The sequence below is a fragment of the Oncorhynchus mykiss genome, chromosome 5 (assembly GCF_013265735.2).
Source record: "Oncorhynchus mykiss isolate Arlee chromosome 5, USDA_OmykA_1.1, whole genome shotgun sequence".
Classification (NCBI taxonomy): Eukaryota; Metazoa; Chordata; class Actinopteri; order Salmoniformes; family Salmonidae; genus Oncorhynchus; species Oncorhynchus mykiss.
The window spans coordinates 60942383-60966156 of record NC_048569.1 but is presented as its reverse complement, the minus strand read 5'-3'; the positions used below and the strand labels follow the sequence as shown (position 1 = coordinate 60966156).

The window sequence follows — 23774 nt, the reverse complement described above, 5'->3', positions numbered from 1 at the left end:
TCTAATTGGTCAAAGCAGTTGTCCCTCAGCTCACGTGCGTATTCCTTCCCGAGACTACTTTACTGCATTTATGAGTCCGGAGACTTTCCTTGGCAGTCTAATATTTTCATAAAGTGGGAATCGTCAAAATGGGAACCCGAGACGACGAATACGACTATCTATTCAAAGGTAAGAGGCGCTCCAGAAGTTTAGTAGTTAGGGGACCATTTACTTGTTTTCTCAGTAGTTGAAGTTCAAAGCAGATGATGACGTCTCCACTGCCTTAATTTACTGCTCAGCCAGCTAACGTTAGCCAAACTAGCTTGCTAACCTGTTAGCAGGCTAGCTAACAAGCGGTTATCTGGCCTAATAAGCATCTCATCACCATTTTTAGTTTTCTAGCTAACGTAAGCTACATATAGACAATGTGGAGAAAAATAGCTATTAGTTATAAACGTTTATAAGATTTAGCTAATTATCATTTATTCTACTGGAGTGGATAGCAAACAGCTAACGTTAACTAGCAAACTATGTGACGTTAGTTTGCTAATGTATGACAATCAGTTGGTATGAGCACAGATATAAATATTTGGTTTTATGTTAGCCAAAGCCACTGGCGATGTGCTAGACTAGCCATAACAGACTGCAGTATATTGGTACCTACGATGTTAGTTTAGCTTGGTCACCACTTGTCTGAAATATGAAGAACCATTATGACTGAACGTCTGTATCCAAGATATGAAATGTTTTCTCTCACAAGTAACTTTGCCCAAAGGGAGTGAACATTATTTATAATAAGGGTTACATTAAGAAAAACTGACCTTCTGTAAAATTAAAATGAATTTGCTTATCTAAACAAGTGACCATCCCCTATACCCCAAAAAATAATTAAAATAAAGTGGATACCAGAGAACATGTTAACCCCTCACTTCTTGGACAGGCCAGAGCCATAGATATGCACTTTTAGCAATTGTTCGTCATCCGGTAAGCATCACATGGCAACGCAGGAATTTTGATAGCGCACAGGGCTGTGGACCAGGTTGGGGGTTCGCCTACCGCCGTGGACAAGAGTAGGGGTGGAAATATGTATTTTACAGTAAAACATTGCATGAACCTGTCATTGTATTTGCAGGTCAGAGAAAAAAATATGCCTTCTATAAACATTTCATGCGGTTCTACGTCATTTTAAATATTAGCAGAATATTTTTATTATGAACTGGGTGGTTCGAGCCCTGAATGCTTTTCAGAATCAAAGTTTATTTGTCACGTGCGCTGAATACAACAGGTGTAGTAGACCTTACAGTGAAACGCTTACTTACAGGCTCTAACCAATAGTGCAAAAAAGGTATTAATTAGGTGAACAATAGGTAAGTAAAGAAATAAAACAACAGTAAAAGGCCCACTGCAAATTGTCCGGGTAGACATTTGTTTACCTGTTCGGGAATCTTATGGCTTGGGGGTAAAAACGGTTGAAGCCTTGTTGTCTTAGACTCAGCACTTCGGTACTGCTTGCCATGCATTGGTGGAGAGAACAGTCTATGACTAGGGTGGCTGGGGTCTTTGACAATTTTTAGGGCCTTCCTCTGACACCGCCTGGTGTAGAGGTCCTGGATGGCAGGCAGCTTAGCCCCCGTGATGTACTGGGCCATGTGCACTACCCTCTGTAGAGCCTTGCTGTCGTAGGCGGAGCAATTGCCGTACCAGGCAGTAATGCAACAGTAATGCTCTCGATGTTGCAGCTGTAGAACCCTTTGAGGATCTGAGGACCCAGAGGGGTAATAGGCTTTGTTGTGCCCCCTTCACGACTATCTTGGTATGTTTGGACCATTCTAGATTGTTGGTGATGTGGACACCAAGGAACTTGACCTGCTCCACTACAACCCTGTCCTCCTTTTCCTGTAATCCACAATAATCTCCTTCTCCACCATCTCCTGATTGGCTGACAGCCGTGGTATATCCGACCGTATTCCACGGGTATGACAAAGCATTTCTTTTTACGGCTCCAACTCAATCATCAAGTTTGCGGACGACACAACAGTGGTAGGCTTGATTACCAACAACGATGAGACGGCCTACAGGGAGGAGGTGAGGGCCCTCGGAGTGTGGTGTCAGGAAAATAACCTCACACTCAACGTCAACAAAACTAAGGAGATGATTGTGGACTTCAGGAAACAGCAGAGGGAACACCCCCCTATCCACATCGATGGAACAGTAGTGGAGAGGGTAGCAAGTTTTAAGTTCCTCGGCATACACATCACAGACAAACTGAATTGGTCCACTCACACAGACAGCATCGTGAAGAAGGCGCAGCAGCGCCTCTTCAACCTCAGGAGGCTGAAGAAATTTGGCTTGTCACCAAAAGCACTCACAAACTTCTACAGATGCACAATCGAGAGCATCCTGGCGGGCTGTATCACCGCCTGGTATGGCAACTGCACCGCCCTCAACCGTAAGGCTCTCCAGAGGGTAGTGAGGTCTGCACAACGCATCACCGGGGGCAAACTACCTGCCCTCCAGGACACCTACACCACCCGATGTCACAGGAAGGCCATAAAGATCATCAAGGACATCAACCACCCGAGCCACTGCCTGTTCACCCCGCTATCATCTAGAAGGCGAGGTCAGTACAGGTGCATCAAAGCTGGGACCGAGAGACTGAAAAACAGCTTCTATCTCAAGGCCATCAGACTGTTAAACAGCCACCACTAACACTGACACTGACTCAACTCCAGCCACTTTAATAATGGGAATTGATGGGAAAGGATGTAAATATATCACTAGCCACTTTAAACAATGCTACCTTATATAAATGTTACTTACCCTACATTATTCATCTCATATGCATACGTATATACTGTACTCTATATCATCGACGGTATCCTTATGTAATACATGTATCACTAGCCACTTTATACTATACTATGCCACTTTGTTTACATACTCATCTCATTTGTACATACTGTACTCGATACCATCTACTGTATCTTGCCTATGCTGCTCTGTACCATCACTCATTCATATATCCTTATGTACATATTCTTTATCCCCTTACACTGTGTACAAGACAGTAGTTTTGGAATTGTTAGTTAGATTACTTGTTATTACTGCATTGTCGGAACTAGAAGCACAAGCATTTCGCTACACTCGCACTAACATCTGCTAACCATGTGTATGTGACAAATAAAATTTGATTTGATTTGATTTTGATTTGAATTACCTTGGTAACCAGTTTATAATAGCAATAAGGCACCTCGGGATTTGTGATATATGGCCAATATACCAAGGCTAAGGGCTGTGTCCAGGAACTCCCGTGTTGCGTCGTGGATAAGAACAGCCCTTAGCCATGGTATATTGGCCATATACCACACCCCTTCGGGCCTTATTGCTTAAATACTTCAGAAATTACAGGCTAAGAATGGACAGAGAGGCCTATTAGTTAATCTTATCATATTTCTCCAATGCCAAATCTGTGTTTTGTTTGCAACGAAACTGTCCCTGTTTGCAAATAATTACATCTGAGAAATCATTAGGAATCTGAGCATGTTACTTTCGAAAGTTATGTCTAACTTTTCACCCCAGACAATAGGTCTACAGACTCAGAAAAATGTAAGCTTTAACTGCTGGCTACTGTTCTTCCGTGGCATAACCCAACGAGAGAAGGTCACAAGTGTTTCCCTAAAATCTGTCTGGGTTTAAGAATCTACTATTGTACAGAAAGTGAATAGCTTAATCAGTTGATAGTGACAGAATTAGATTACTTCCCAAGCAAAGTCTGTTTTTTTTGTCTCCTCGGCTATAGAAGGTTGTAGCTCAGCCTCAATGTCAACGAAATGACACAATGATATTTCCATATAAATCGGAGTCACATCTTTCCCTGTATTTTACAGCTTGTTTCTAGCATAAAGCATCAGGGACCAAAGCGCTCTTATAGATCACTTTATATACAGTGCATTCGGAAAGTATTCAGACCTCTTGACTTTTTCCACATTTTGTTACGTTACAGCAGGTTTTTTATTTTTTATTCTGTGTTTTCCTGGGACCCAAGCTTATGAAAACATGCAACTATTTGTACATTTTGGTAAATTTCATTGCCCTTATGCCTAAAACAAATGCAGTATTGACAAATTACAATAAAATGAAATACGCATATAAATAGCTATTCATGTTTATTTTTCCCCAATAGAAACACTCTCATATATCTGTCTAGGTTGGAACTGTTGCAGTTAAAATACAATAAATCATTTTCATTCTGACCCAGAAAAAACTGGCTGATCACATCTCACAGATGTATAACAGAACACACACAGGCTCAGTTTTTGATAGTGCAACCCTAAGTAACAGTACAGATGAAAAATTGTCAGGCCGATTGTACATCTTGCTGTAGAAATGTGATCCAGACCGGATCAGAACATCTACTGCTTTCTCAGTCAGACAGGAGAACGCTTCCTGCTGTAGATGAGCAACCCAGAACTATGAGTGTTTGCCTCAAAATGCATCTTGCTTCAAATCAAATTTTATTGGTCACATACATGTGTTTAGTAGATGTTATTGCGGGTGTAGCGAAATACCTGTTTCTAGTTCCGACAGTGCAGTAATATCTAACACTTTCACAACATATACCCAATAAACACAAATCTAAGTAAAGGAATGAAATTAAGAATATATGGACGAGCAATGAGCGGCAAAGACTTAAGATACAGTAGAATGGAATACAGTATATACATGAGATGAGTAATGCCAAATATGTAAACATTATTAAAGTGACTAGTGTTCCTTTTATTAAAGTGGCCAATGATTTCAAGTCTATGTATATAGGCAGCAGCCTCTATGTGCTAGTGATGGCTATTTAACAGTCGGATGGCCTTGAGATAAAAGCTGTTTTTCAGTCTCTCGGACCCAGCATTGATGCACTTATACTGACCTCGCCTTCTGGCTGATAGCGGGGTGAACAGGCAGTGGCTCGGATGGTTGTTGTCCTTGATAATCTTTTTTTGCCTGTGACATCGAGTGCTGTAGGTGTCCTGGAGGGCAGATAGTTTGCCCCCGGTGATGCGTTGGGCAGACCGCACTACACTCTGGAGAGCTCTGCGGTTGCGGGCGGTGCAGTTGCTGTACCAGGCAGTGATACAGCCCGACAGGATGCTCTCAATTGTGCATCTGTAAAAGTTTGAGGGTTTTAGTTATTTTATTCAGCCTCCTGAGGTTGAAGAGGTGGTGTTGTGCCTTCTTCACCACACTGTCTGTGTGGGTGGACCGTTTCAGTGATGTGTACGCCGAGGAACTTGAAGCTTTCCACCTTCTCCACTGCGGTCCCGTCGATGTGGATAGGGGGGTGCTCCCTCTGCTGTTTCCTGAAGTCCATGATCATCTCCTTTGTTTTGTTGACATTGGGTGAGAGGTTATTTTCCTCCTCCCTGTAGGCTGTCTCATTGTTGGTAATCAAGCCTACTGCTGTTGTGTCGTCTGCAAACTTGATGATTGAGTTGGAGGTGTGTGTGGCCACACAGTCATGGGTGAACAGAGAGTACAGGAGAGGACTGAGCACACACCCTTGTGGGGCCCCAGTGTTGAGGATCAGGAGGTGTTGTTTCCTACCTTCACCACCTGGGGGGCGGCCGTCAGGAAGTCCAGGACCCAGTTGCACAGGGCGGGGTTCAGACCTGGCAGTGCCTCGAGCTTAATGATGAACTTGGAGGGTACTATGGTGTTGCATGCTGAGCTATAATCAATAAACAGCATTCTTACCATCACTTTATTCCAGTTCAGAATAAAAATTATTCATTGTACAGTTGAATACACCTTAGCCAAATACATTTAAACATTAGTTTTTCACATTCCTGACATTTAATCCTAGTAAAAATTCACTGTCTTAGGTCAGTTAGGATCACCACTTTATTTTAAGAATGTGATGTCATAATAGAGTGATTTATTTCAGCTTTTATTTCTTTCATCACATTCCTAGTGGGTCAGAAGTTTACATATACTCAATTAGTATTTGGTAGCATTGCCTTTAAATTATTTAACTTGGGTCAAATGTTTTGGGTAGCCTTCCACAAGCTTCCCACAATAAGTTGGGTGAACTTTGGCCCATTCCTCTTGACAGAGCTGGTGTAACTGAGTCAAGTTTGTAGGCCTCCTTGCTTGCACATGCTTTTTCAGTTCTGCCCACACATTTTCTATAAGATTGAGGTCAGGGCATTGTGATAGCCTCTCCAATACCTTGACTTTGTTGTCCTTAAGCCATTTTGCCACAACTTTGGAAGTATGCTTGGGGTCATTGTCCATTTGGAAGACCCATTTGCGACCAAGCTTTAACTTCCTGACTAACGTCTTGAGATGTTGCTTCAATATATCCACGTAATTTTCCTTCCTCATGATGCCATCTATTTTGTGAAGTGCACCAGTCCCTCCTGCAGCAAAGCACCCCCACAACATGATGCTGCCACCCCCGTGCTTCACAGTTGCAAGCCTCCCCCTTTTTCCTCCAAACGTAATGGTGGTCATTATGGCCAAACAGTTCAATTTTTCTTTTCATCAGACCAGAGGACATTTCTCCAAAAAGTACGATCTTTGTCCCCATGTGCAGTTGCAAACTGTAGTCTGGCTTCTTTATGGCGGTTTTGGAGCAGTGGCTTCTTCCTTACTGAGCGGCCTTTCAGGTTATGTTGATATAGGACTCATTTTACTGTGGCTATAGTTAGTTTTCCTCCAGCATCTTCACAAGGTCCTTTGCTGCTGTTCTGGGATTGATTTGCACATTCTCTTGGAGACAACGCGTCTCCTACCTGAGCGGCTGCGTGGTTCGCGTCTCCTACCTGAGAGGCTGCGTGGTTCCATGGTGTTTATACTTGCGTACTATTGGTAATTGCTCCCAAGGATGAACCAGACTTGTGGAGGTCTACAATTTTTTTCTGAGGTCTTGGCTGATTTATTTTTGATTTTCCCATGATGTCAAGCAAAAAGGCACTGAGTTTGAAGGTAGGCCTTGAAATACATCCACGGGTACACCTCCAATTGACTCAAATTATGTCAATTCGCTTATCAGAAGCTTCTAAAGCCATGACATCATTTTCTGGAATTTTCCAAGCTGTTTGAAGGCACAGTCAACTTAGTGTATGTAAACTTCTGACCCACTGGAATTGTGATACACTGAAATAATCTGTCTAAACAATTGTTGGAAAAATAACTTGTTATGCACAAAGTAGTCCTAACCGACTTGCCAGAACTATAGTTTGTTAACAATAAATGTGTAGAGTGGTTGAAAAACTAGTTTAAATGACTCCAACCTAAGTCTATTTAAACTTCCAAATTCAACTGTATATCTCTCAGCAAAAAAAGAAATGTCCTCACACTGTTTATTTTCAGCAAACTTAACCTCTCTAGGATAGGGGACTCTTGCGTCCCACTTGGCCAAAAGCCAGGGAAAATGCAGCGCTGCAAATTCAAATAAAATGATATAAAAAATCGAACTTTCATTAACCTCTAGCGATGAGCAATCCCGTGTCCGGGAGTGTAATCATAGCCTCAAGTGCATTACCATAACGCAACGTTTCCTATTCATGAAAATCGCAAATGAAATAAATATATTGAAACACAAGCTTAGCCTTTTTTTTTTTTTAACAACACTGTCATCTCAGATTTTCAAAATATGCTTTTCAACCAAAGCTACACAAGCATTTGTGTAAGAGTATTGATGGCCTAGCATAGCATTACGCCTAGTATTCAGCAGGCAACATTTTCACAAAAACAAGAAAAGCATTCAAATAAAATAATTTACCTTTGAAGAACTTCGGATGATTTCAATGACGAGACACTCAGTTAGATAGCAAATGTTTTTTTTTTTTTTTTTTTCAAAAATATTATTTGTGTTGGCGAAATAGCTCAGTTTTGTTCATCACGTTTGGCTAAGAAAAAGACCGGAAAATGCAGTCACTACAACGCCAAACTTTTTTCAAAATTAGCTCCATAATATCGACAGAAACATGGCAAACGTTGTTTAGAATCAATCCTCAAGGTGTTTTTCACATATCTATTCGATAATATATCAGTCCTGACAGTTGGTTTCTCATCAGAAGCGAACGGAAAAACACTGCAGCTGGAGATTACGCAATAATTGCAACGGAGGACACCAAGCGACCACCTGGTAGATGTAGTCTCTTATGGTCAATCTTCCAATGATATGCCTACAAATACGTCACAATGCTGTCGACACCTTGGGGAAGCGACAGAAAGCCTAAGCTCATTCGTGGCCCATTCACAGCCATATAAGGAGTCATTGGCATGAGGCGGTTTCAAAAAATGCGGAACTTCCTGATTCGATTTTTATATGGGTTTTGCCTGTAACATCAGTTCTGTGGCACTCACAGACTATCTTTGCAGTTTTGGAAACGTCAGTGTTTTTTTTCCAAAGCTGTCAATTATATGCATAGTTGAGCATCTTTTCGTGACAAAATATCTTGTTTAAAACGGGAACATTTTTCATCCAAAAATTAAAATAGCGCCCCCTATAAGTTAAATCACACATGTAAGATACTAAATTAAAGCTACACTCGTTGTGAATCCAGCCAACGTGTCAGATTTTAAAAAGGCTTTTCGGCAAAAGCATAAGAAGCTATTATCTGATGATAGCGCAACAGTAAACAAAGAGTAGCATATTTCAACCCTGCATGCGCTACACAAAACGCAGAAATATAAAAAATGCCTTACCTTTGACGAGCTTCTTTTGTTGGCACTCCAATATGTCCCATAAACATCACAATTGGTCATTTTGTTCGATGAATTCCGTCCATATATATCCAAAATGTCAATTTATTTGGCGTGTTTGATCCAGAAAAAAAACTGCTTCCAATTTGCTACAAAATATCTCAAAAGTTTCCTGTTAACTTTGCCAAAGCATTTCAAACTACTTTTGTAATACAACTTTAGGTATTTTTAAACGTTAATAAATCGATCAAATTGAAGACGGGTCTATCTGTTTTCAATACAGGAAGACAACAAACCAACGCTACTTTTCAAGTCTTGCGCAACTCTCAACAGTGTTACCCAGTTCCTAGATGGCCGTACTTCTTCATTGCACAAAGGAATAACCTCAACCAAATTCCAAAGACTGGTGACATCCAGTGGAAGTGGTAGGAACTGCAAACAAGTGCCTAAGGAATATTGTTTCCCGATGAGAACTCACTGAACAGAGACCTCAACAACAAAAAATTCTGAATGGTTAGTCCTCGGGGTTTTGCCCGCTACATAAGTTCTGTTATACTCAGACATGATTCAAACAGTTTTATACACGTCAGAGTGTTTTCTATCCAAATCTACTAATGATATGCATATCTTATATTCTTGGCATGATTAGCAGGAAGTTGAAATTGGGCACGCTATTTATCCAAAAGTGAAAATGCTGCCCCTATACCTTAAGAAGTTGTATGAACATAAGATTCAACAACTGAGATGTAAACGGAACAAGTTCCACAGACATGTTACTAACAGAAATTGAACAATGTGTCTCTGAACAAAGGGGAGGTCAAAATTTAAAACATTTAAAGTCAGCGTCTGTTGTGGCCACCAGCTGCATTAAGTACTGCAGTATAAGCAACCCTCCTCCTCATGGACTGCACCATATTTGCCAGTTCTTGCTGTGAGATCTTACCCCACTCTTCCACCAAGGCACCTGCAAGTTCCTGGACATTTCTGGGGGGAATGGCCCTAGCCCTCACCCTCCGATCCAACAGGTCCCAGACGTGTTCAATGAGATTGAGATCCGGGCTCCTCGTTGGCCATGGCAGAACATTGACATTCCTGTCTTGCAGGAAATTACGCACAGAATGAGCAGTATGGCTGGTAGCATTGTCATGCTGGAGGGTCATGTCAGGATGAGCCTGCAGGAAGGGTACCACATGAGGGAGGAGGATGTCTTCCCTGTAACGCACAACGTTGAGATTGCCTGCAATGACAACAAGCTCAGTCCGATGATGCCCCAGGCCATGACGGACCCTCCACATCGATCCCGCTCCAGAGTACAGGCCTTGGTGTAACGATCATTCCTTCAACGATAAACGCGAATCCAACCATGACCCCTGGTGAGACAAAACCGTTACGCGTCATTGAAGAGCACTTTTTGCCAGTCCTGTCTGGTCCAGCGGCGGTGGGTTTGTGCCCATAGGGGATGTTGTTGCCGGTGATGTCTGTTGAGGACTTACCTTACAACAGGCCTACAAGCCCACAATCCAGCTTCTCTCAGCCTATTGTGGACAGTCTGAGCACTGATGCAGGGATTGTGTGTTCCTGGTGTAACTCGGGCAGTTGCTGTTGCCATCCTGTACCTGTCCCGCAGGTGTGATGTTTGGATGTACCAACCCTGTGCAGGTGGGGTTACACGTGGTCTGCCACTGCGAGGACGATCAGCTGTCCGTCCAGTCTCCCTGTATGTGTCTCACAGTACAGACATTGCAATTTATTGCCCTGCCACATCTGCAGTGTGTGCCTCCTAGCAGCATGCCTAAGGCACGTTCAGGCAGATGAGCAGGGACCCTGGGTCTCTTTCTTTTTGTGTTTTTCAGAGTCAGTAGAAAGGCCTCTTTAGTGTCCTAAGTTTTCATAACTGTGACTTTAATTGCCTACCGTCTGTATGCTGTTAGTGTCTTAATGACCATCCAACAGTTGCATGTTCATTTAATTGTTTATGGTTCATTGAACAAGCATGGGAAACGGTGTTTAAACCCTTTACAATGAAGATCTGTGAAGTGATTTGGATTTTTATTAATTACCTTTGAAAGACAGGGTCCTGAAAAGGGGACATTTCTTTTTTTGCTGAGTTATATAATCCTAATAAGCAACTAATTCCAAAACATTGAGAAATATTGGAATTTAATAATTTGCAAATTACATGACCCTCCCCTGGACTGAAATTGAAAAAGCATGACCCTCTCCCATTTTCCTCCCAGGTACCAATTCTGTACATTTTGACCCTTCTAAGTATCTGCACCAGTCATTATGACTGTATCTATCATGATAGTGGTTAAATGACTAGCTACCAGGAAAAACATGCTCAGTAGATTTGAGCTTCCATTTAGTCATTGTTGAACAAATATAGCTCTGTACTAGTCATCTCTCAACCCCAATCGTTTCCACTGACATAGTAGCTTGTCATTGCAGTTCCAATATTTTATCATTCTTTTGCCAGTGGTGCTGATCGGAGACTCTGGTGTGGGGAAGAGTAACCTACTGTCCCGTTTCACACGGAATGAGTTCAACCTGGAGAGCAAAAGCACCATCGGTGTGGAATTCGCCACCCGCAGCATCCAGGTGGACGGCAAGATGATAAAGGCCCAGATCTGGGATACAGCTGGACAGGAGCGCTACAGAGCCATCACCTCAGCGTGAGTGGAGGAGGGAGCTCACTGCTCAATAATATTAAGGACGCTCGTCTTGCTGTAACCTGCCCTTTATGGAACTAGCATATTTTGATAGATTTCACAGAATGGTTTCAGTACTTTCTCTATCCGAGTATCACAACCTATGACCTCCTATCCTCCCTGCTCTGTTCCAATCAGGTACTACCGGGGGGCGGTGGGGGCTCTCCTAGTGTACGACATTGCCAAGCATCTAACCTATGAAAATGTGGAGCGCTGGCTGAAGGAGCTGAGGGATCATGCTGATAACAACATTGTCATCATGCTGGTGGGCAACAAGAGTGACCTGCGCCACCTCAGGGCAGTGCCCACAGACGAGGCTCGCGCCTTCGCAGGTAAACTACAAACTCACTGGAGTAGATGACAGCTCACTCCGGGGACAAAGATGGTTAAGAAGACACCCCTGTTTGTCTCAACTCAATCTTTTCTCTTTTTCTCCCTCAGAAAAGAATACGCTATCATTTATTGAGACCTCCGCTTTGGACTCCACTAATGTAGAAGAGGCGTTCAAGAACATCCTCACAGGTAATGGGCAGGGGCCACTACACAAGGCTATTTACATTAGTTAGTTTCAAGTCAAATTGTTTGATTTCTTACACATGAATGGAATGGCATATTTAATAATGAGTAACTGATTTATTTGTATTTTCTCCACAGAAATCCACCGAATCGTATCACAGAAGCAGATAGCTGACAGATCAGCACATGACGAGTCTCCAGGCAACAATGTAGTGGACATCAGTGTCCCCCCCACCACTGATGGGCAGAAAAACAAACTACCATGCTGCCAAAGCCTGTGACCCGCAATACCACCTTCCAACCCCCACCCCTCACTCATCTTTCGTTTGTCCTGGTTGTTGAACTGCTGCGGTCTCTATTCCGCCATGTGTTTTAGAAGTCTCCTAGAAAATCAGACTTTCTAGATAAGTCCTTTCTCCCTTTTTTGTCTGTATGCTATCTTTTTATAACCTCAAAGCTCATGTCTTTTACCAAATGATAGACAAAAATCCTATTTTGAATTCAGGCTCTGATCGTGTGACCCAATCCTGTAGAAGGAATGGTGAGAGATCAGTTTGTCCTGTGCTTCTGGTTGCCTTGCTGCTGTCCTCAGTCCCTGTCCTGAGTGTGGCATGAAAGGAGCAAGAACAGAGACCTGGGGTAGTGACTGACTTGGGATGATATTAAGTGGGGGGGCTTTGTTACGCCTATGGTTCAAAGAGATGCCAAAGTGTGTCTGTGAACATTTTCAATCTAAAATAATCTAATCTAAATAGTAAACTTGCAGAGACACTTTTGTCAAAATTTGACTTTTTCCAATTGTATCATGCACTTTGTTTCACTATTGTTAGATGCAGTCACTGTGTTCTCTCTGTAATTAGATCATACTATGAATTGATCCAGTAGTCCAACTACAGTTGAAAGCAAACATAAATATGCATCTTGTGTCCTGCCAATCATTTCAATGGAACTCACCATGTAAAATCAACAACTAATTCCGAAGGACTAACATCTTTTAAATGACAACACTTAGCTTGCTTGGTTTGAGAGGGGCCCCCCTGATATACAGTAACACTCAATATCTAGGGTGGAGGATGTTTTCATTGCTTCACTCTACTCTAACCATTTTGCCTCTAAAATGTTGTTGACAGTGGAATTTTTAAGAAAGGAAGGTTGCTTTTGTATGGTTGGCTATAATGCCTTATGTCTCTCCTTTCTAGTAGATTTGCCTGTATGTAATTTTCTGTCACAGGTCCAACTTTTAAATCAATAAACATGTGTTAATTTGCCTTTTCATCAGGTAGCATTGAAATGGAAATAAACCAAATGAATGTCACTTGTTGACAGACATTTTCTTTGAACATCAAGAGTTTTCCTCTCAAGTCTTATAATGCTGAAACATATCCTGCAGAACTTCTAGTGGTGTAGTTAGTTATAACGTTGAATGTGTGATACAGAAATATATGTTCACACAACTGCTATCAGTAGGACCAATATCTCAATTGCAACTTTAAATTGACACATTTTGAAGAATTGAATGCAGAAAAATTTAGAGTGCACTGAAATGTTATGGTAGACTTAGTTGAATAAGTTCCAACACGTAACTTCAAAATACTGTACATGCTCACCAGAATTGTGTTCATTAGATATTAAGTGAATTGCAACTACTTTGATATATTGTCAGAATTGTTATTTTACTTTATGCCTGATTACCTTTAGTCATTCATTTCAGTCATTCTGAATAGTTGATTTTATTTTAGAAAAAAAAAAACTTTTCTTAATCAGATATTTCATTTATTTTAAGTGCAATCCACTATGTAAATATAAATCGCTTAATTTGTGAACGATTAAACGTGGATAAATACATTGACAAACAAAATGTGTGCTTGCTTCTGGTGTTAATTTGCATTATACAAAATAAAGGTGATTTTCTTCCATATGGAAAAATACCTGTAACTTAATCTGTTTTATTTCACATTCAAATGGGTGAGATATTGAATTTCTATCAGGTTTCTATGTTTAAAATGTTTATATCCTAACAATCGGGAGCTGAATGCCAGCCAACATACAAAAAAATAACGTGGACATCCAGTTGGTGAGAAAGATGACTAGCTATGCTGATCGGAAACGCCGTCCGTATGTGGAGGAGGATACTGTCAAAGACCGTACAGAATGAAGATCACTGACCAATAATGAAGTGAGGCATAAACTGCTTCTCCAATAGAAATCCCGGATCACACTTGAGGTCGATGTCATGGCGACTTTGGCTAGCTAAGCGCATGCGCAGATACACGTCATCGGGTCTGACCGCCGTCTCGCGCCGAACTGCGCATGTGCATGCCGTCAAATCAAAGGCACTACTTCAATATAAAGTTGTGTTTGACGAAAATGAAAACGTGTCAGTTTGTCACTTTCACGAGATTGGAGTAATAATAACATGTTCATTAACTTTTAAGAAAGAGAGAGAGTCACCTTTATTTTGTATAATGCAAATTAACACCAGAAGCAAGCACACATTTTGTTTGTCAATGTATTTATCTAGGTTGTGCCTTTAGATTTCTAGAAAATGAACTAAGGAATACATTTTAACTTCTCTCACTGATCCCAGATCGCATGGACATATTGTCCTTGTTCGAGAGCATCAAATCCATGATGCATTGTGGGTAAATTGTGATTGACTGGATGATCTACAAATATTAATGAGTGGGTATTTTTGATGCAAAGTGATTTGTAGATCAGTCAGTCAGCTGTCGCTTGCAATGTCGAACAAACTCATTGACTTCTCCAATCCCAAACCCCAGCATGTGTCTGCTTGGTCTGTTTCGCAAGCGTTCCCGGTAGTCTCGCGATGTTGCGCCTCTGGGTTTAGAAACTCTGTGCTACTGTTGTCTGACAGCTAGACGAGAACTGGCATAGCTAGCTAGATATCTGAAAGGAAATAAAGCAATTCTCAACATTGATAGTTTCTATAGAGGACTATTTTATACATTGACAACCCCACATATCAGCTGTTAAAATGAAAAAAGAAGGAACGCGGTGAGTATTTTTTTCTACGGTCTCTGTCGGCTGGCTAGCTAGTAACGTTAAAGTAGCTAAGTTAGCGGCTAACAAATAGCTACTATAGTTAGCTAAAATAAAGTTAGCTGGCTCACTAGACCGTTTTCCTAGCAGAAGTCATTAGCTTAATAAATGAACGATACTGTGAACACAATTAAGCCATAATCCATTGTCATGTAGCAATCGGTATGGTTGCTATTATTTCCTGCACTAGCTACTGTAGCTAGAGCTAAACACAGCTGGCTGACCAAATTATCCAGCTGTGTCTTTCGGTCGGGTTTTTGTGTCTGTATTTGAGTGTGTATTTGAGTGTGTGTGTTCTCGTCGGGATTCGACACTTCAAGCATGATGTAGCTAGCTAGCTAGCGTTCTAACTATGTTTGTTTGCAGTAACCACATTGATTAATCACCAACAATCAAGAATATATGTTTTCCTGATATCTAACGTTACAACACATTGGTAGACTTGATGATACTCTGTCATTTTGGAGAGACCAGGGAATGTCTAGCCGCTCCCTGATATTTCGATATTCTGCTATCTGAGGGCTCCGGAGTGTGCGCAGCGATCTAAGGCACTGCATTTCTGTGCTAGAGGCGTCACTACAGACCCTTGTTCGATCCCGGGCTGTATCACGATCGGGAGTCTCAGAGGGTGGCGCACAATTGGCCCAGCGTCCTCCAGGTTAGGGGAGGGTTTGTCCGGGTTAGGCCGTCATTGTAAAATAAGAATTTGTTCTTAACTGACTCACCTAGTTAAATAAAGATTAAATAAAAGCATATCTGAATAGATAATGGTGTTTATATTGTATTTTGAGGGTCAAATAAGAATGCTTTGGCTTTGATCAAAGGTTTTCATTTAAATGGTTATCTTTCTAAAGTTATAATTTGGTCATGTCAGTATATTTCCTAGAAGCTGTAAGATGCTGACATCCCATACAGACAGATATATGAATTCAGTGTCTGAGTAGCCAGTTATCTGGGTGAGGATGTCTAGGAGACAGCTTGGCCGGGATAGGCCGTCACTCCCTTGTGCTCATACAGAGATAGCGTTTTAGAAGTAGCTGTGTTGTGTTTTGCCAAATTAGCTCAACTGGACTCTGCATTTTGGGGGCAAATAGGCCTACAGTTCAGACAAGAAGATCATTATTTTATTCCCTAATATTTACTACAATATAAATTCTCAGTGTTGTGAAAACATTTGAAGAGACTTTTTCATGTTGTCATCATTTAGGCCTCATACAGCTCAGTGTTCTAATAATGTTGGTCAAAGAAAATGATATTATATTTTAAATCTCACTATTTGTCTCATAATAAGCTCTGTGAAGTAACTAGTACTATAAGTGTATTGTATGAAGTGAATGAGGTTCTAACTCCTTCTCATCACTCTCCAGCTGTTGGGCCTAACTGCTCTGAGCTGAGTCTGTTCCTCATCAGTCCCTTGACACCTGACCCCCTGGACGGTGTAACCATGACGACAGGGGAGTGTTGCCACCTCCCGGGCTCTCTGTGTGACTGCACTGGCAACGCTGCCCTGTCCAAAAGCGTGGAGGAGTCGGATAACTGCAGATCACAGTATGTCACCCAGGTCACAGCTAAAGATGGACGGCTGCTCTCCACTGTCATCAAACCCGTGAGCACACAGAGGTACTGTGGCTGATAACTCACTTTCAGAGCTGAGCATTTATGAGATGTTTAGGGCTTTTATAACAGGCTGTTATAGTAGTAATCCTAGTCATATCTGGAACTCGTGAGAGTGTTTGTGAGTATGTGTCCGGAAAGATGTCTCACAGTTAGCCTCAGAATTTATGAGAATTTGCTTAGCTGTTAAGCCTGAAATGTTATGTTAGCCCAAGTAATATTCGGCAGGCTGTAGTAAGTAAAACCAGTCTAAGTATCCTGTTCAGGACCTTTCTGTTTCCTCCAGCGATGGGCCAATCTGCCGGATCTGCCATGAGGGGGCCAACAGCGAGGGCCTCCTGTCCCCCTGCGACTGCACAGGGACTCTGGGCACAGTGCACAAGAGCTGCCTGGAGAAGTGGCTCTCCTCCTCCAACACCAGTTACTGTGAGCTGTGCCACACAGAGTTCACAATTGAACGGAAGCCCAGGTCCCTCACAGAGGTAACAAAGGTCAATGCCTTTAGCTTGTGTGTGTGTGTGTGTGTGTGGCTGCTGCTTGCTTTTGCCTTTGTCAGCATTCCTCTGCCTGCAGTGTGTGTGTGGTTCTGCTTATGCTGTGTCAAAACACATGAGCATGATTCACTCTTCTTTGTCTCTTTCTGCTTGCATAGATTACTCAATGGAAACATTGTGCTTGTAGCTGCAATACTTCTGTGTTGATATAGAATTTTGGGCCTTGCTCATGGGTCAACAACATGAAGCAATGTTGGCTTAGTTTGACTTAGTTGTGTATTACTCATGCGTATTAAATCCTGAATATGTCAATGGAAATCTAGTTAGGGAGGGATTAGGGATTGTTGTTATTTATTTATTGTAATGTATCATCATGTGTTTGTGTAATGAATGATGTTTGAACCCAGGAAGTTTAGCCATTCATCTACTAATAGGTATCTCAATAAACCAAACCCTGAAGAAGAAGAAAAAGCAGCGTGGGTCCTCCAGTGACCATGTTGGGCCTGTAGTGCATGCTCAGTACACTTTATTTCTTTCTCTTTCTTCTCTCCCCTCTCTTCTGTCTTCACAGTGGATGCGGGACCCGGGCCCTCGGAACGAGAAGCGCACGTTGTTCTGTGACATGCTGTGCTTCCTGTTCATCACGCCCCTGGCAGCCATCTCTGGCTGGCTGTGTCTGAGGGGAGCTCAGGACCACCTGCACTTCAACAGCAGACTGGAGGCCGTGGGCCTCATCGCCCTCACCATCGCCCTCTTCACCATTTACGTCCTCTGGACTCTGGTAAGTAGGCCCACATCTAGGACCAGCTAGAACTGACCTTAGATCAGCGTCTCAGCATGCTATATCATGGTTGGGAAACTAGTCCCCTGTCTTTGACTAATCACACTTTAAATACTTAGTGGGACAACAAGACCGTCCAAGACAGTCCCACTTAAATTTGATGCGGAATGATTTGTTTTTATGAGTCTTTTGTCATGCCTGTTGCTTCTTAAAAGACTTTGCTTTACAAGACAGAAAGGGACTTTGATCGAGTCTGTTTTGTATTTACCAGTTGTAATGTGTTTCAACTCATGAATGTGCTTGGGCAGCAGTTCTCAAACCTTTAGCCTGCCAGTTTGTTTGTTTTTAGCTTTGGAGGAGCATCAATATTCTCTCCCCCTCAACCCCCTTCTCTCCTCCTCAACCCCCTTCTCTCCTCCTCAACCCCCTTCTCTCCTCCTCAACCCCCTTCTCTCCTCCTCAACCCCCTTCTCTCCTCCTCAACCCCCTTCTCTCTCCTCCTCAACCCCCTTCTCTCTCCTCCTCAACCCCCTTCTCTCTCCTCCTCAAACCCCCTTCTCTCTCCTCCTCAACCCCCTTCTCTCTCCTCCTCAACCCCCTTCTCTCCTCCTCCTCAACCACCTTCTCTCTCCTCCTCAAACCCCCTTCTCTCTCCTCCTCAACCCCCTTCTCTCTCCTCCTCAAACCCCTTCTCTCTCCTCCTCAACCCCCTTCTCTCTCCTCCTCAACCCCTTTCTCTCCTCCTCAACCCCCTTCTCTCCTCCTCAACCCCCTTCTCTCTCCTCCTCAACCCCCTTCTCTCTCCTCCTCAACCCCCTTCTCTCTCCTCCTCAACCCCCTTCTCTCTCCTCCTCAACCCCCTTCTCTCTCCTCCTCAAACCCCCTTCTCTCCTCCTCAAACCCCCTTCTCTCCTCCTCAAACCCCCTTCTCTCCTCCTCAAACCCCCTTCTCTCCTCCTCAAACCCCCTTCTCTCCTCCTCAAACCCCCTTCTCTCCTCCTCAAACCCCCTTCTCTCCTCCTCAAACCCCCTTCTCTCCTCCTCAACCCCCTTCTCCCCTGCAGGTATCATTCCGCTACCACTGTCAGCTCTACTCTGAGTGGAGACGAACCAACCAGAAAGTACGCCTGCTCCTTCCAGACGCGAAGGGTGGGCATTCTAGCCAGCATTCCTTGCTCTCCACGAAGCTGCTGAAAAAGACAGCTGACGAGACCATAGTATGAGGTCAAAGATTTTTTTATTTTTCTGTTTAAATCCTTTTTTTTATCTACGTGTATCATCATCAGCACTTCATTTTACACCTCTCTTTTTAACTTAGTCGTGTTATAGCCTCTACTGGCGTTTTTTAAAATATTGATCAGGTAAAGAAAGCAGTATGATAGAGGTCATTGAGTACCGTGCAGTATAGTGTTTTGTGAAGGTTTGGAAATGGGCAGTTGATTGGAGGGTACTCCACTGGGCCCTGCAAGAAGATGAGAAAGGATTGGACTGATGCTCAGTGGAGATGGCTGCTGAAGCTGTAAAAACCAAACCCTAGCGTTTAAGTGAACATTTACTCTCTTTATTTTCAGTTCTCCACCTCCGACTATAAAAGTGAGGCATGGATCGTTGATGCTGATCTAAGGCGATTCATCCGGCAGTTGATTCCCTAACCACTGAGTGCAGAAGTGAGAAGTTTTGACTCCGGTTCACCAGCCACAGGCTATTCCACTGGGGATTATATATGCTCATGCCATTTTAATACGCAATTCAGTTGACTCCCTTCAATTTACCTCCCATCTGTTTTCCCCTTGGTGTGAGCAGGAATGTTGTTCGTGAAGATGGAGATTGTGCAATAAAACACAGTGGATGCGGTTGTTCTCGCAGTATGTGAGGAGACTGCTCCCAACACGCACAGTTTTGCATGCATGTGATGCACTGTTTATTTTTTGTTGGGGGGGGGGGGGTATTGTTTTTTGTTTTTTTACATTGGGGGATTGAAAGATCGGTTGGTCGAGCTTCCTTTGATTTAGTGTTGCTAGTTTGTATTTTGGTCAAGGTTTCCTCCCTGGGAGTATAGAGGTCTCATACTATCAGCACTTAATCAAAAAAAATGTGCAAATAGATCTATGTACAGTAGGTCTAGATGCCACTGATGATGAAAAGCCTTTATGGAAATGTGTATTCCACAAACATGAAGTTCAAACTTTTTGTGGTTTAGGGAAAGTAAGGCTTACCTTTCCAGTATCGCATGGTCAAGGTCAGACTTACAGGAAATCAACAGTACATTGCTCTCCTATGACGAGATTCCAATGAAAAGCTTTTAGTTGGTGTTTTTTTGTATTGGTGTGTTTTCTTTTTTGTGTAGTCACGTAACAATAGCTAGTAATCACATCCAGAAAGAGCGTAGATTGGTTGGTTGATGTTACTTTGGGTTTTGTGGAAGTTCCTATTCCCTCCGATATGCAGTTGACCAGACTCTGACGCCTTACACTCATACGTACCTACAGACTGTACCTTGACAGTAGAACCCAGTGTCTGGTTCTAGACTGTTATGGGTTTTGTTGTTCTCCATCTACCACAGCTTTAAAACATATGAGGTGACCTCTGGATGAGAGGGAGAGATGTGCAAAAACAGCATAGGTCTTTGTGTGGGTCTTGTGCATTTGATTTCTTCCCTGTACACTGTATGGTTCTTTCAGACGTCCCTCTGTCTTAGCGACGCTTCATTTCCACATATTTCTATATGTATTGTTAATCATAGTGTCCTTGGTTGACCATACAAGTATTGACCCTGAATCTTAAAAGCTGTTAACAGGCCTAAAGAGAGGAGGATTAATGCAAATATCCTCCTCAGTAGGGGAAGCTCACGTTATGGTGCACAGAAGCCAAAAACCTAGGCCTAGATCTGTCACTCTTTTGTATTTTCTATGATAGTTGAATTTGTTTCAACCCCTTCATAGCAATCATGCTCCTATCTATTGCTCATCTGTAGGGGCAGGTTAAACTCTTCCGGGTTGATCACCTGAAGGGCTTTGCGGTGGAACAGCTATGCACTGGAAAGGTTTATTTATGCAGCTGTAAGAACCCTGGTTGTGGGAGTGGCATTCTGAAAATCAGATTAAACTTGGGGGGGAAAATGGTGATCTACAGTAAACAAAGTAGGAAGTCATCCTCCGCATGACACTAGTCAGCCCAGTTCCGTGTAGTGTTCTGTTGGGAGACCCATTCTGAAAATAGAAATGTTTTTGTTGTTGTGAAGTGGCGATTGTCACTCTGAAGGAATCCTCATCTGGTGTTAAAGGGTAGATAACATTGTGCAATAGTAATACTAGAGCTTAGTATGAGGTTATTTTCCTGCGTGTGTGGTGGGGTGGAACCGTGTTGAAGATCTTTCAGGGTGGAGAGAGTTCTTATCTGTGTCGTCAGCGATGGGCCACTGCCCGTGTCACATGCTGTCTCTGATTGGTGAGTTCGCCTCCAGCTGACGTGTTGGGAGCTATGGAGACTTTGCAATGTAGGGTGTAGTTACAGCAAGTGTGCAATTTGATCACTTTACAATGCAATTCTTACCTATAACCTTAACAATACGTAATGAAAGCAGAAATATAATGCAGAAGTAAGTGCATGTGAAGGATCATAGCAGTTGGCTCACTTGTGCAGGCTGAGAAGGTCACGATAGGATGTTGGATTTTTCTATGCGAGTCTTGAGTTGCCTACAATATGCTCAGAGACATTAAACTCCAGTGTTATAACCGCTAATTCAAACAGTTCCTTCTCTCCAAAGAAGCATTGATTCTTGTGTTTTATACCAGTATATCAAACGGCACTTTCACAAAACTATAATTGAAATGAATACAGTGTGGTTGTTTATATCATCTCCCAATACAGACTTTGAAAGGGATTTAAAAGTGTTACTGATATTGTACAATTTTCCCAGTTTCTGGTGTTCGGATATTGCTCCTCTGATTTCGTTTTTGATTGGAAGATGAAACCAAGGGTCCAGGGCATTGTCATGCTCGTTTGTAAAAGGAGCAACATACCAGCTTTGTAGACTTGTTTTTGTTAATGTTTTAATCTCGTGTTCATTTTACCACAGTTTTTAATATATTCATGTGTATCATTCGTAATTTTGTTTCAATTATTCATTAAGCACAGGATTTGTATCAATCTTACACTATAGTATTTCAAAACATGTTTATGTTGTGCAATGTAAAAAAGAAAGATGTCTTCACCAAATATATGTTGGCGCTTGCAATCAGCCAAGAAAAGTGTGCAAAGCTAATTTAATAATGAAGCAACAGAATGGATAAACATCAATGACTCCTTTGTCTTCTTAATGATGTGGACACTTGCATGTACTACACAGGCCTCTTATTTGATGTTATTTCCGACTTTACGGGTATCTGCATCAGTTAACACATTCAGTCCAAAATGGAATTGTTTGTAAAATGTTGGTTGAACTGTCATCTTCCTTGATCACATTCATGCAAATATTGTGTGGACTATCCTAGGTCACATTACTCTTGATAGGGGTTTTGCACTTTTTGTTCACATGGAAAATGTAGAATTTGTTTGGTATCCAGTGCTCTGGTTTCCAGTCACTCTCAGTTCAACAAGAGGGTCAACATATCAACAAAATGTCCCATGTCATGTGTTAAAGTTTGTTCACTTACTAGTTACAGTCTAAACTTACACTGAACAGAAATATAAACATGTAAAGTGTTGGTTTCATGAACTGAAATACAAAATCCCCGAAATGTTCCAAATGCACAAAAAGCATTTCTCCTTTGCCAAGATAATTGATCCACCTGACAGGTGTGGCATATCAAGAAGCTGATTAAACAGCATCATTACGCAGGTGCAACTTGTGCTGGGAACAATAAACGGCCACTCTAAAATGTGCAGTTTTGTCACACAACACAGATGTCTCAAGTTTTGAAGGGGCATGCAATTGGCATGCGGACTGCAGGAATGTCCACCAGAGCTGTTGTCAGAATTTAATGTTAATTTCTCTACCATAAGCCGCCTCCAACGTCATTTTAGAGAATTTGGCAGTATGTCCAACCGGCCTTACAATCGTAGACCACGTTCAGCTACGTCAGCCAAGGACATCCACATCCGGCTTCTTCACCTGCGGGATCATCTGAGACCAGCCACCCAGACAGCTAATGAAACGGGAGTATTTCTGTCTGTAATAAGGCACTTTTGTGGGGGAAAACCAATTCTGATTGGCTTGGCTTGGGCCTATGCCCTCCCAGGCCCATCCATGGCTGCTCTCATGCCCAGTCATGTGAAAACCATAGATTAGGGCCTAATGAATTTATTTCAATTGACTGATTTCCTTATATGATATGTAACATAGTGAAATTGTTGCACGTTGCATTTATATTTTTGTTCAGTATATTAAACTCATCTCCATCTAAGGCTCTTTTCTAATCCATCCTCCGAAAATAGACCGCCAACGATGAGAGGGTCATGTCATTCAATAATTAAATTCTGTTTTCCACTACTGGCTTACACAGAGGTCAACAACTGATGAAATGTTGAATTGAATCCCTGTGAACAGTTAGTTCCTGGATCTCCCTCCCATGCAATGCCTGGCAGATAGGCCTAAAAGGGGCTTAGAATAGACACGGGTCTAATATTTTTCATATGATGCTGTAGCATCATGCTTGACACCACTGGGATATCTCTAATGGGGTGTGAAGCTGTCCTAGATCAGAGGAATAGGACTGGGCCTGGAGGAAACAGAAACAACCTCCTGTAGACCCCTGCCTCTACAACAGCAAGCCTCCATAAGGACAGACAGACACACAGGACAAGACCGCTCACATAGTCTACCCACATACATCTGAAGTTGAGCATTTTGAATTCCAGTACTGTACAGCGCACTGATAAGGGTTGCACATGTTACAGATAAATTAATGACTTACGTAC

At 42.3% G+C, this 23774-nt stretch overlaps 2 protein-coding genes across 3 annotated transcripts; both read left to right on the top strand.

Moving 5' to 3' along the window:
- Positions 1-10: 10 nt before the first annotated feature.
- On the top strand, positions 11-13252 carry LOC110524236 (ras-related protein Rab-11B). Its single transcript, XM_021603696.2, has 5 exons — positions 11-168; positions 11159-11354; positions 11529-11722; positions 11832-11912; positions 12045-13252. Exons 1-5 carry the CDS (start codon positions 129-131, stop codon positions 12185-12187), a joined length of 654 nt encoding a protein of 217 aa, XP_021459371.2. The 5' UTR covers positions 11-128; the 3' UTR covers positions 12188-13252.
- A 1262-nt stretch (positions 13253-14514) lies between these two features.
- Positions 14515-22150, top strand: LOC110524231 (E3 ubiquitin-protein ligase MARCHF2). 2 transcript variants are annotated; one of them, XM_021603692.2, is made up of 6 exons: positions 14515-14921; positions 16334-16586; positions 16867-17062; positions 17646-17855; positions 18920-19079; positions 19427-22150. In XM_021603692.2, exons 2-5 carry the CDS (start codon positions 16411-16413, stop codon positions 19076-19078), a joined length of 741 nt encoding a protein of 246 aa, XP_021459367.1. In that variant the 5' UTR covers positions 14515-14921; positions 16334-16410; the 3' UTR covers position 19079; positions 19427-22150. The 2 variants fall into 2 exon arrangements, with proteins under 2 accessions (XP_021459367.1, XP_021459366.1); XM_021603691.2 differs by having other exon boundaries at positions 18920-19086.
- Positions 22151-23774: the final 1624 nt, after the last annotated feature.